Genomic DNA, 14,547 nt, shown 5'->3' with positions numbered 1-14,547 from the left:
AATATTAGAAATAGTATAATAACATTTGTATTTTGTTGGAGAAAGAAATGAGATTGGTAAGGCTGCAAGTACTAATGCCAATCTTTGGAGAAGACAGAATTGATGAATTAGTAAGAGATTATGGGACGTGTCTCAAGGATCCCAGATTTGCTACAAGGGTTATGACTCCAAGTCCACTCTTTTTTCACCAAAGGACACAGTGAGGAGCAGAGTTTTCTTTTTTAATATTGGGGTCTAAGGTAATAATTAATCAAACGTCTTTCTAGTTCTATTTCTAAGTAAATGGAAAACAACCCACTAGGAGTCAGAATAGGATTGCCCATCTCTCACATCCAGTGTATCAGGAATGACCATCGTATCGTCATACATATTCCCAATGTGTATATTGCAAATGAGCACTCCCTTCTGCACGGACATCCCAGTACACAAATAGGAACACTGGGTGGCTGACTCTACCTTTTTACCAATAAGTGATTTCTTCTACCCAAGCTGCAGTCATTGAGCAAGGCAGAGATAATGGTCTAAGCAGGAGCTGGTAAACTTTATCTATAATGAACAAGAGTGTAAATACTTCAGACTTTGAGGCCTTGGAGTGTTTGATGCCAGTGTTCACTTCTGCGACTGGAGCATGGAAGCTGCCACAGGACACAGTGAAACAAATGAGAATGGCTATATCCCAGTTTTTATGGAAACTGAAATTTAGATCTCAGTTAATTTTCATGTGTCACAAAAGGTTATTCTCATTGATTTTTTTCAGTTTAAAATGCTTAGCTCACGATCTGTCCAAAAACAGAAGGTAGAGTGTACTTGCACAGTGGTTGTTATTTGTCAGTATCTAAGACTGCCTAATAGAACACTTACAATACTACAGGCTGATTTTTCTACAGGTTTTTTCCCCCTACTTAAAGAATATTTTTCAGCACAAGGTCACAAAGAATTACCATTATCTCTTCCTAAAACTTGATAGTCCTAGCAATTACATTCAGATCACTGATCCATTCAGGTAAATTTTTACTTTCATTGCTGAGTAATGGTTATGCTTCCTTAATTTATTATAAATACCCATTTGTTAAGCAACGTTTGATGACAGCATATTGGCTTTGTAACTTTTTTTGCATCTTAAAGGTAGATTTTCAAAAAAATACGTATTGAAATATATAAGCATGAATAACTTAAAAAATAAGGTTTTAGATCTCTTATATGATAAACTTAAGGAATGCAATTTTCTACAAAGTTTGCACTAAAAATCTTTTAAAAGTAAACATTAAAGACGTGCAGATATATGTAAAATATGAACTTGTATATGTATCTACTATTATATCCATTTATCTGTTCATTTATATGTCAAAACCTCAATCCTTCAATATGTATATCTAAGTAACAACAATTTGTGTATATAGGTCAATATCATTTACACTCAGGAGTTATCATTGATACATTAATATTATCTAACGTACATCCTATATTTAAAATTTCCCATGGGAGGGAGGGGTATAAAGCAAAGCTCAGTGGTAGAGCACATGCTTAGCATGCACGAGATCCTGGGTTCAATCTCCAATTTCACAATTTTCCTGGAATATCCTTTACAGCTTTTTCTTACTTTTCAATTCAGTATCCAGCCAAGGAACAAGCAAGAAATTTGGCTACCCTTACCCTTTAGCCTCCTGTTATCAGCTGTCTTTGCCCTCTTTGTTCCTTTCCGTATATTTCACTTTGAGATGTGTCCAGGCTAGTGGTCACATAAAATATCACTCAGGCTGGTTTTACGTGACTGGTCTCTAGAAATTAGGTATCAGTTATGATTTTGCAGGAGAAGCACATATATGCTTTGTATATCGCTCTGAATTCATTGCAGAAGTGAAGTCACATAATGTCACTTACATCATTACTGCTTATACACTGTTGTTCACATAATGAAACAGTATCTGCAACATTTCTCCATGAACAAAATTCTGCGGTTTTTTACATTTACTTCATAAAAATCTAGGGCATAGTACTAAGACTTTGTAAATACCAGATTTATCACTCACCCAACAATTTTAGCATTAACAGATAAGTTGCCAAAAATCAATGATCCTAAACAGAATTGTTGTAAAATGATTTTTCTAACTTTATCATCCTTTACATGTTTCTAAACTAGGATTAATCTGTAATGACCCTACCACATATTTTAAAATTAATACAGTCTGCAGAGCAATGATAAATACTAGCAGTACTTACTTGTATTATCACAGACGCTATTATTAAATCATATGTCATTTTTAAAAGCCGTGTTAAACAGAAAACTCCAAAAATTTCAACCACTAACAGAGTCTTCCATTTTTAACCATAATCCACATTTGATATGAATGAAAACTGAAGTGATAAAGTAAAGCACCGGGTGGGGACATATCCCAGTGTCAAATGTTGTGATAAGCAGATGGATTCAGAAGGTCTGGCAACCTAGGACCCATGTACTCAGTACTTCAAATGCTACTGAAGTCCAAGTTCACAGTATCACTACCACTAATCTTAAACTTGTTTATTACTTGTTCTGTCTGACTCAAAATGCTAATGTCCTTCTTTTGACCGAGGATTCCTCATCTACATAGATCAGAGATTAGAACAAATAATTTATAACATTTCCTCCACCTTCACAACTCCTTTGTAATAGAGTTTATCTTCATGTGTTCTTTCCAGGGCACGACTATATTAACGTCGCTGACTTCTGTGCTGCACGATGACAAACAATTCCCCAACCCAGAGGTGTTTGACCCTGGCCACTTCCTGGATGAGAGTGGCAACTTTAAGAAGACCGAGTACTTCATGGCTTTCTCAGCAGGTAATAAAACAAATATTTCCTTTCATTACTTCAGAGGACAAGATACCTTTTGGGGGTCACTTGGACCTTACATAAATTCCCACTTGGGTGCTGGCAGAATTGCTCTTTTTCCGTGATTATGAACAGCAATCACCGTGCCAAGGCACTAGCCCTCCTCACGATACACCCTTATTACTGCACTAGATCCCCAGAGCTTTGGAGAGCTGACCCAGTTCTTGGAAATTCAGAGAGAAAATCTGAGCTAGGTACTGAAAATATAAGAGAAATGCATCTTAACCAAAAGGAACCCCATGTTATAAAACATGAAATTTCAAACTATGTTTAAGATCTATGAAGAGTAGGTATAGCTGGAGCAGGGAACACAGGCTGTAAGGAACAGAAAGAAAGATGATGGCAACACCAAACTGCCAACAGAAAATACAACTACACTGTGTGTTTCTAGAAAAAAACGAGATTGGTGAGAACATAAAATGTCTAATTGCATGAGACTACTTAATGAAGGACTTGGCACAGTGCCAAAACTCAATAAAAATCTATTTAAAGGAGGACACCTGTTAAGACACAAAGTTCTATGGATAGCATGTGTGTCTACCCTAGGTCCATCCGTCTATCCAGCTGTCCTGCATTCCATCCATCCATTCAACCATTCATTAAATAGTTACTGCACAGTGTCTTTCTGACAGCCTGAAACATATTTTTTAAGGACTGTGTACTCTTTGTACTTGTTGATTTCAGGAAAACGGATTTGTGCAGGAGAGGGCCTGGCCCGCATGGAGCTGTTTTTGTTCCTGACCACAATTTTACAAAAGTTTACCTTGAAATCTGTGGTTGACCCAAAGGACATTGACACCACCCCAATTGTCAATGGGTTTGCCTCCGTGCCACCTCCTTACCAGCTCTGCTTCATTCCTGTGTGAGGAAGCGACGATCATCAGGCTTGTCCTGTGATACTGTCTGCAACTCCCTCATCTGGGGAATCGTTCATCTCCTTTCCTCTTCCCCATCTGCCTGGGAATGCCTTCTCTGACCTCCCCTCTCATCATTGAGCAGTTTCACTACAGCATTGTGTCTGCTATTCTTCACGCTTTGTAACCTTGCTTTCAGTCGTCACACAGCTAATACATTTCTAATATTGACTAGTACTGTGTAATCTATACAAAATAGAACAAGACGATTGGTGTATGCCAATGCAGAGCCACCTCTTGTGCATGCGCAAAATAAAAAGCGTAACTTCATGAGCCAGGACTCAAGAATTTCCTTCCATTGTGTATAATACAGGTAAGAAATGAAAGAAAATAATCCATAGAAATCATGCTGGTCCTCATAATGATAAGCACAGAGAATGACAAAGGGAATGAGAGAAAAAGCTCTCTTGGCTTCATGTCACCTAGAGTTAATTTAGGTTGGATTTGAAAGTGAAAGAAGGTGTGTCCAGAAGCAGTTTCACCCTGTAGGGAAATACTGAGATCAGTGATAGTGAGGAATGAAATTCAAAGTTGGTCACAAAAAAATAACAAAAAAGTCAGAACAGAAATTGTAAACAGGAAATCAAGAAAATCTCAATGAAACCAAAGCAGGTTCTTTGAAACTCAGTATAACTAATAAACCCATAGCCAGGCTATGTCCCTTAATGATAGAAGACACATATTACACCAGCTGTAATGAAAGGAGGGGCCATCTCTTTGATGCCATGGACATTAAAAGGATAAAAAAGGAATATTGTGAACAATCCTATGCCCACCAATTTGATATATTAGATGAAATAGGTCAATTCATTAAATACACACTCTGTCAGAACTCACCCAACAAGGGGTAACATCAGTACATGGCATAATAGAAAGCTCTGAACTCTCCTTCTCTCAGTGGACACACTGATTCACAACAACACACAAATCAATTCCCTTTGTAAAAATCAAGAAACTAGCTGAAAGACTTCTGTACCCTGCATGAGTGTGAATCAAACCACAAGAAAGCCAGAAAAGAAAAGCAGGGACACACTCTTACCATGACTTCCCACCTGAGCCAAGTGCCATATAACTGGGGAGGAACCCCCAAGCTCCAAGCTTCTCCATGAGGACCAAAGGAGTTGGCCTGCACATCTGGTATGCCAACCGTTCACAATTTACTGGGGAGTGGCAAAGTGAACTGATCTCTGTGTTGCTTGTCTTGGAGCACTGACAGGACTCTGTACACACTGGACACTTGGGGATGGCTAGAAGAAACACAGACTAGACTAGCATCAGGTTTGTGAGACTCTCAGACTCTTTGGTTGAGCTGATTAATGAGGTAATTCTCTTGCAGAGACCAGTCAGAGAAGACTGGGAGGAGTGGCTGTTCTGTCTAACATGCACAGAGCAACTATGAGTGTCAAGGAGGATGAAGAAACAGGCGACACATGTTTTCCCTAAAAGATAATTCAAAATAACAGTCGTAACAATCATTGCTGGGGTCACTAGAACAATAAGGAACTGAAGTAGGAATTCCAACAATAAGACAGACAATTCAAAGTTACCAAACGTAAATTACAGAGCTGAACAATGCAAAAATTTCACCAAAAAAGTCATTAGAGGATACAACAGACTAGATCAAGGAAAAGGACCAGCCAACTTGAAGATAGGTCATCAGAAAATATTCACTTGGGAGCAAAAACAAAGAAAAAAGAAAAGAAAGCTTAAGTGACTCACAGAGCATTATCAAGTGGACCAATATATTCAGTATAGGAATCCTAGAAGAGAAGAGAGAACTGGAAAGTAACAATAAGCAAAGTAACAATAACAGAAAATTTCCCAAATCTGGGGAAGGGAGTGGACATGGAAATGCAAGAAGCATAAAGACCCTCAAGCGGGAAAAAATAAAAGAAATCCACACTGAGACACAATAATCTCAGTTGTCAAAAGTCAGTGACAATGAAAGAATTTTAAAAGAAGTAAGAGAAAGCACCTTCTCACGTACAGGGAACCCCCCATAAGAGTATCAGCAGATGTTTAAGTAGACATCTTGCAGGAGAGAAGGGAGTGAGAAAATATACTCAAAAGTTCTGAAAGAAAAAACCTCCAATCGCAAATCTTTTCCCATCAAAACTATCCTTTAAAAATGAAGAAGAGATAAAACCCCCCGAAACAAACAAAATTGAGAATACTTATCACCACTCCGACTGCCTTACAAGAAATGCCAAAGGGACTTCTTCAACTTGAAATGAAAGCACCACAAACAGCAACATGATAGGATAAGAAGGAATAAAACCTTTTTTGTAAAGGTAAATATAGAGAAAAATACAGAACACTATATTGCTGAAATGATGGTAGGAAAATGACTTTATATAGTGAGTTTAATGACTATTAGAAAAGTTAAAAGACAAAATATTAAGAATAACTATAAGTAAAAACATGTTAATAGAAACACAATGTAAATATACATTAAATTCTGACATTAATAACAAAAAATGTGGGAATGATTAAAAGGGTAGAATTTGTATGTGATTGAAGTTAAGTTGTTATCAGCTAAAATAGACTAAGCTCTTTTGTGTAAGCTCTCTTGCCTTATGGTATTCAAAAGCAAAGATAAAAGAAGTCAAAGTATAGCAATACAAAAAAAGAATAAAAACTGAAGTAAGATTATAATACAAGAAGGCAGGGATAAAGAACTACAAGGCAAACAAAAAATAGTTAACAAAATGAAAATAGTCATTCTTTATCAATGATTACTTTGAACATAAATAGATTAAATTCCCTAATCAAAGACATAGACTGCCTGAATGGATTAAAAAAAAAAATAAGATCTGACTATGTGCTGTCTACAAGAGACTCACTTCAGATTTAAGGACACACATAGATTGAAAGTAAATGGGTAGGTAAAGGTATTCCATGGAAATGGTACCCAAAAGACAGCAAGGATAACTACCCTCACATCAGACAATACAGACTTTAAGTCAGAAAGTATTACAAAAGACAGAAAAAGGATACTATCTAGTGATAAAAGGATCAATCCACCACGAATATAGAACAGTTATAAATATACATGTACCCAATGCCAGAGCACCTTAATATACTAAATAAACACTGACAGAACTGAAGAGAGAAATGCAACAGTAATATAATAATAAAAGAACTGCAATAATAGTAGGAGACTTCAGCATCTCATTCTAATAAGGAATAGGTCAACCAGAAAGAAAATCCACAAAGAAATAGTGCATTTGAACAACACTGTAGATCAAACAGACATAGCAGACATGTATATAACTCAGCTCCTAGAGAGAACTACAGACGTAATAAGCAGACATATATAAAACATTCCACTCAACAGCAGCAGAATGTACATTCCTCTAAGGCACACACGGAACATTATGTGGGATAGATGATGTGTCACATCACAATATAAGTCTCTACTAATTTGGGAAGAGTGAAATCATACCAAAATATCTTTTCTGACTACAGTGGAATGAAACTTGAAATTAATGGCAGAAGAAAAGCTGGAAGTTCATAAATATGTGGAAGTTAATATATTTTTGAACAACCAATGGGTCAAAGAGGAAATCAAAGGGAAATTAGAAAACACACTGAGAGAAAGAAAATGAAAAGACATCAGACCGTAAGTTATGGGATGCAGCAAAAGCATTACTAAGAGGCAATCTTTAGCTAGACTAAGAAATAAAGAAGAATCAGATCAACAAAATCACACAAAAACGATAAACTATACAATTATTGAGACAGAATAAAAAGAACCATAAAAAACTACTATGACCAATTATACACCCTCCAATATACAGAATGGATGGATACCCTGGAAGAAGTGAATTAATTCCTAAAAACATAAAACCCACCAAGACAAGACTGAATCATGGAGAAGCAGAAGGTCAGAACAGAACTTCAATGAATAAAGGGATTGAATCAGTAATCAAAAACCTCCCAACAAAGAAACCCCAGGACCACATAGCTTCATTGGTGAATTCTACCAAACATTTAAAGAAGGATCAGTGGTAATCCTTTCAAACCCCTTCCAAAATTGGGAGATGACAGAACACTTCCAAATTCATTATTTGAGGCTAGCAATTCCATGAAGCCAAAGTCAAAGACATCACAAGAAAAAAAAATGACATGTCAATATTCCTTATGATGACAGATGCAAAAATCCTCAATAAAATACTGTAAGAACTAATTCAACAGCACGTTAAAGGTATCATACATCATGACGAAATGGGATTTTTTTCTCTGCAATGCAGGGATGATTCAACTTAAAAAAATCAAACGTGACACACTACATCGACACAATAAAGGATAAAAATCACATGACCATCTCAAGAGAAAGCATGTGACAAAATTCAACAGACTTTCAATATGAAAACACTCAACAAACTAGGTATACAAGGAATTTACCTCAATATAATGAAGGCCATATGAAAACCGATAACAAGACTGGTGAAAAACAGAGAGCTCTTTCTTTAAGATCAGAAGCAAACAAGGATACCCACTCTCACCACTGATGACAAAACATAGTACCAGAAGTCCCAGCTAGAGAAATTAGGCAAGAAAAAGGAAAAGGCATTCAAATCAGCAGGGAGGATTAAAACGATTTCCATTCACAGGTGACATGATCTTACATGAAGAAAATCCTAAGATTGACACGCACACACACACACACACACAAATCTCTCTTGAGACCAATAAATGAATTCAATAACTTTGCAGGACACAAGTCAACATACAAAAATCAGTTGCAATTGTATCCACTAAGAATAAATGATGTATAAAGTATATTACAAACACTAAGCTATTTATACTAGAATGAAAAAATATTAAAAACTTAGGAATAACTTAACTAAAGAAATGAAAGACTTGTATACTGAACAAGACAAAACATGGCTGAAAGAAATTTTAAAAGAAACAAAGAAATGGAAATGATATCCCATGTTCATAGACTGGAATAATTAATACTGTTACAATATCCATACTACCCAAAGCCATTTACATTTTCAATACAATAGCTATCAAAATACTCATGAAGTTTTACAGAAATAGAAATGAACAATGTTCAAATTCACATGAAACCATAAGGCTCTAAACAACCAACTGAATTTTGAAAAAGAGGAGAAAAGCTGGAGGTACAACACTCCCTCATTTCAAAATACACTACAAAGCTATAGTAATTAAAACAGTATTAATCTGACAGAAAGACAGACACATACAGCATGGAACAGTATACAGAGCCCAGAAATAAACTCAAGCTTATACCTGACTTTCAACAACTTTGCCAACACAAGACTACACAACAGGGAAAGAACAGTTTATTGAACAAATAATGCTAGGAAACTACATTTCCAGGGGCAAAAGAATGAAACTGGACACCTATCTTACATCAACTACTGGATATGTGCACACACATACACACATCTAAACACAAACTTATATCCTTCACAAATGTTAATTCAAAAAAATCACAGGTCTAAAGTTAAAATGGAAAACGGTAAAACTTATAGAAGATAACATAGGAGAAATTACTAGACAACTTGGGTTTGGCAACGATTTTTCTGTACATCATCAAAAGTACAACCAGTGGAAAAAAAAAGAAAAACTAATGATAATTAGGATTTCATTAAAATTAACAAGTTCTGCTCTGTGAAAGACATTGTCAAGGGAATGAGAAGAGAAGCCAGTGACTGGGAAAAAATATTTGCAAAGGACATATCTGAAAAAGGACTGTTATCCAAAATATACAAAGAACTCTTAAAACTCAAAAGTCAAAAATATATCCAAAATATACAAAGAACTCTTAAAACTCAACAGTCAAAAATACAAGAACACAGTTTAAAACTGGACAAAAGATCTGAACAGACACCTCACCAAAGAAGATACACATACTGCAAATAAGCATGTTAAGAATGTTCAACATCCTAGATCGTTAGGGACTTGTAAGCAACAACAACGAGATACCAGTACCCACAAAGAGAATGGTTAAAATCCTAATCACTGACAAAACCAAGTATTGGCAAAAATGTGGAACAACAAAAATTATCAGTCATTTTGGTGGGCATGTAAAATGGTATAGGCAGTTTGGAATATACTTGGCAGTTCCTTATAAAACCAAACATACACGTACCATCTGACCCAACAATCACACTCCTTGATATTTATTGATGAGTTGAAAAATTATGTCTGCAGAAAAACCTGCACATGAATGTTTAAAGTTGCTTTATACATAATTCCTAAAACTTTGAAGCATTTTCAATGTCTTTCAATAGATGAATGGATAAACAAACTGTGGTACATCCATATAATGGAATATTACTCTGTTGTTAGAAAAACATCACACATCAAACCATGAAAACACATGGAAAAACTTTATGAGACTTACTAAGTGAGAGAAAACAATCTGAAGACTATATGCTGTGATTTCAACGACATGACTTTCCAGAAAATGCAAAACTATGGATACAGTAAAAAAAATAAAAATAAAAAAGATCAGTGGTTGCCAGGGACTTGGAGACAGGGACAGGTGAATACATTAATCACAGGGGATTTTTAGGGCAGTGCAGCTATTCTGTATGGTACTACAGTGGTCGATACAAGTCATTATGCTTTGTCCAGACCCACAGAATGTATGACACACACGTTGACACTTAATATAAAGCATGGACTCTGGTGTGTAATGCTGTGTCAGTGTTTGTTTATTGAGTGAAACAAACACACCACACTGGTGAGGGTTGTTTATAGAAGAGGCTTTGTGGGTATGGTATTGGTGGATATAGAAATGGTATACCTTCTGGTAAGTTTTGCTGGGAGCCTAAAACTTCTCTAAAAATAAATTTTAATAATGATCTAAAACTCTGACTCTAATCCACAACTCTAGCCAAGGCAAGGTTTGCATTTCTTACTGATTGTGGAGGGCTTCATGCTGATGCCCTCCTCATCATTTGGAAAGCAATGGAAATTCTATTTGATGTGAGATGTCACTGAAATGGGAGTTGGAAAATCAGGATTCTAAGATAAGGTCTCATACCAATTCCTTATCTCATTGAGGTCTACACTGTTCACTCAAGAAAAATAAACATCAGATAAATTCATCTCCGAAATCCCTTCTGTCTTTAAATTATCAATGATTCTTTCATTCCATAAAAAGAAAGAGCCAGTCAGAAGCCTCAGAAGAAAGAAGGAGGTGCAGAGTAGAACATCTCTTATTCAAGAAACACAGTGGGTGTCGAAAGAGACTGACCGAGCTTTTTTTATTCAAAAGATGCTGGTGTGGTGCTATTAGAGTTACAGCTATGTGAGTTAGTCAAGAAATTAGTGCTTTGTTTTGTCCTGGTTAAAGTGTTCACTGAGACATGGGTTCATTTAAGTTCTAAAGGTTACAAAACCAAACTTTTCTGACCCCAGTTTAATGAGCTGGTGCTGTAATTATTAACTATGTTAATATTTATTTTTAAAATCACTAATGAGGGTGAATCATGCAATACTGAACAATGGCACCATGAAAAAGAATTAAAAACAAAGCCCAGAGTCAGCATAAAGAAGGAATTAACATAGATCAGAGTGGAAATAAATAAAATAGAGACCAAAAGAATGGCAGAAAACATCAATGAAACCAGGAGTTGGGATTTTAGATAAGGTAAAGAAAATTGATAAAACTTTAGCCAGGCTCATTGAGAAAGAGAGAGAGGACCAAATAAACAAAAGTAGAAATGACTGAGAAGTTACAACCATTATCACAGAATGTATACAAAGACTTTTAAAAGAATAGAATGAACAGTTTTACGCCAACAAATTGGACAACCTAGAAGAAATGGATAAATTCCTAGAAACATGCAATCTTCCAAGGTTGAAACAAGAAGAAATAGATAATCTGAACAGACCAATTACTAGTATTGAAATTGAATTAGAGATCAACAAATTGCCAACAAACAAAAGTCTAAGACAGGATGGCTTCATGAGGGAATTTTACCAAACATTTAAAAAAGGCTTAATACGTATCTTTCTCAAACTATTCCAAAAAAGCTGAATAGAAGGGAGCACCCCCAAACTCATTGTATGAGGCCACCATTACTTTGATACCAAAACCAAAGACAGTACCAAGAAAGACAATGACAGGTGAATATCCTCAATGAACATAGACACAAAAGCCTTCAACAAAATATTAGCAAACTGAATTCAACAATCCATAAAAATGATCATACACCATACCTAGTGGGATTCATCTGAGGAAGGCAAAGGTGGTTCAATATTGGCAAATCAATTAATGTGATACACTACATTAACAAACCTAAGGATGAAAATCACATGATCATCTTAATAGTTGCAGAAAAAGCATCTGACAAAATTCAATATCCATTCATGACAACAAACTCAACAAAGTTGCTATACAAGGAACATATTTCAACATAATAAAGGTCATTTATGACAAACTCACAGGTAACATCATATATACAATGGCATTTTACTCAGTCATAAAAAAGAATGAAATTTTATCATTTCCAAAAACATAGATGATCCTGAAGGCTATTATGCTTAGTGAAATAAGTCATATAGATAAAGACAAATACTGTATGTTTTCACTTAACATGTGGAATCAAAAACTGAACAAATGAACACAACAGAAAAAGACTCAAATACAGAAAGTAAACTAGTGGTTACTAGTGGGGAAGAAGTGGGGGAGGGGTAAGATAGGGGAAGGCCATTAAGAGGTAAAAACTACTAAGTCTAAAATCAGTAACATAGAAGAATGTCATGTACAACACATGGAATATGGAATATAGCTAACACATGGAATACAGACAAAATTTTGTGATTACTTTATACGGAGTATAATCCATTAAAACGTGAAATCACTATGTTGTTTGTACACCTGAAACTAATATAATATGGTAAGTCAACTATAGTTCAATCTAAAAAACAAAAGAATTGGGGGAGTGTCAATAATTTTACATTTTAGGAACAACTTTATTTTAGAAATTTACCTTTCAGGAGATTGGGGATAGGCATAGCAGATTAGAAACATATATAATCTTGCCCTGGGTCAGGATCTCCCTGAAATGACTATAACCTTAATTACAAACGAGAGTTTGTCCTTTACAGGTGAAGAAGGGGAGTACAAGAAACACTCACCAAACCCTCAAGAAATTTCTGAAGCAGAGAGAGAAGACTGAAAGGTGATAAACAGCTCAGCAGAGAGAAGTCAATGACCAAAATATTGGAAGAGGAAGACATATAATGGGGAAAAGTTAATTTTGTCCCTACAACCCCCATAGGCTTCTTTGGAAACATCAAATGTCAAAGGAAATAGAGGAAGGATGAGGTTGGGAAGGGAAGCTGTCTCTGCCTAGGTCTCCTCCAGACTCCTTTCATCAGGCAACTCACTTTCCCCCCAGGAAGACAGAGGTTTACTCTCCACAGAAACTAGACCTAAAAGCTCATACACTCAGGGACACTGGGCAGTGACAGGGAAAGAGTGAGGGGCAGGGCTGAAAAGGAAGGTTCAGTAAGAGTCCACTTGTTGAATTCTGACACTCTTAACTCCTTTCTCCCTCCTGCTGCATGAAATTCAGCAGCCAGATTATCCTCTGGAGAATTATCAGCGTTAGAGAAGATACCTCCATGTTTGGCCATGTAGACAGAAAATACTTTACATATGTCCAGCAGAGTAAGTAGAATAAAAACAGCGCCCCAAGATTCAGGGTCATGGAATTTTAGAACATCAGGATTAAAGAGAAAATCATAAAACTTTCTGAGAGAGAAGTCAGGTCATATATAAGGATTAGGATACAGAATAGTATCAGAATTCTCAATGACAAGCATCATCTTGTGCATTGATGTAAAAAAAAAAAAAAGACGTATTTTCAGAAGCAGCGCTATGGGAAAAAATTTCACCCAATTTTCCCTTTCTCATCCAAATCTGAAACCAAGTCAGAGGTACTCATGGTGTCCAGCCTTCGGAGACCCCAGGTAGAAGAAGGGGAGTATCAGGGAGGGTTCTGGGCACCTGGCCTAGAAAGCATTCATTTCAAAGTGGGCGTGCCTTATGAAGAACATGACATGGGAGACACCAAGAACAAATGAGAAATGTTACTCATCTCAGGCTTCTCAACAGCAAGGAAATTACTGTGAGTAGTACTTTTAAACATCTCCCTGAGTTTTAGGAAATAATTCGAAACCAAGATATAGTAAATTACAAATTGAACTAGAGAGACATATAATTAAATCCAAAAAAGTACCAGGAAACAGTAGGTATGCAGTCAGATTGATTACAAATGTATATTGAGAGAAGCAAAAACTGTTGTAAATGTACTGAGAAAAATGGAAGGGAAGTGTGTGTGTGTGTGTGTCTCTGTCTGTGTCTATTTAGTAGGAGTTAGAGATGGAGATGTAAATCTTCAACTCTTATACCAGGATGTCACTAGATAATATCTAAAATGGACAAGTAAGATATAGAAACAAAGTCATTCTTTAGAAAAATGAACATAAATTTCAGAAGAAACTACTAAAAGTTCAAAGTGACCACACTGTGCTCCTTTGTGGAACTGGAAGATGAAGACTGTACCACTGCAAATCGTGTGCGCAACACACACGCACAAACATATAAAAACACACACATATACACCCATTAGAATTTAAATCCATAAATTATTTTAGTATAAGATTAATATTTGATTTGCTTTTCTTTCTGCAAGGATAGTAATTTCTTGATTTTATTAAGTTCTGTTTATATTTTGAGACATACCAAATTTCTATTTGCATTAA

At 35.9% G+C, this 14,547-nt stretch overlaps 2 protein-coding genes across 5 annotated transcripts in view; one reads left to right on the top strand and one right to left on the bottom strand.

Moving 5' to 3' along the window:
* Nucleotides 1–4,059, top strand: part of LOC105081810 (cytochrome P450 2C19) — a 32,119-nt gene extending 28,060 nt beyond the window's left edge. The window contains exons 8-9 of the mRNA XM_010971187.3: nucleotides 2,680–2,821; nucleotides 3,557–4,059. Of these exons, the coding sequence (XP_010969489.1) occupies nucleotides 2,680–2,821; nucleotides 3,557–3,738 (324 nt within the window). The 3' untranslated portion in view covers nucleotides 3,739–4,059. The remainder of the gene's footprint in view (nucleotides 1–2,679; nucleotides 2,822–3,556) is intronic.
* LOC123613150 (uncharacterized) overlaps nucleotides 1–14,547 on the bottom strand; it is a 129,340-nt gene that overhangs the window by 102,968 nt on the left and 11,825 nt on the right. The gene's annotated exons all lie outside the window — the stretch shown is intronic.

Source organism: Camelus bactrianus, chromosome 11 (assembly GCF_048773025.1).
Source record: "Camelus bactrianus isolate YW-2024 breed Bactrian camel chromosome 11, ASM4877302v1, whole genome shotgun sequence".
NCBI classification, from domain to species: Eukaryota; Metazoa; Chordata; class Mammalia; order Artiodactyla; family Camelidae; genus Camelus; species Camelus bactrianus.
This window is presented reverse-complemented; position numbering and strand designations above follow the sequence as displayed.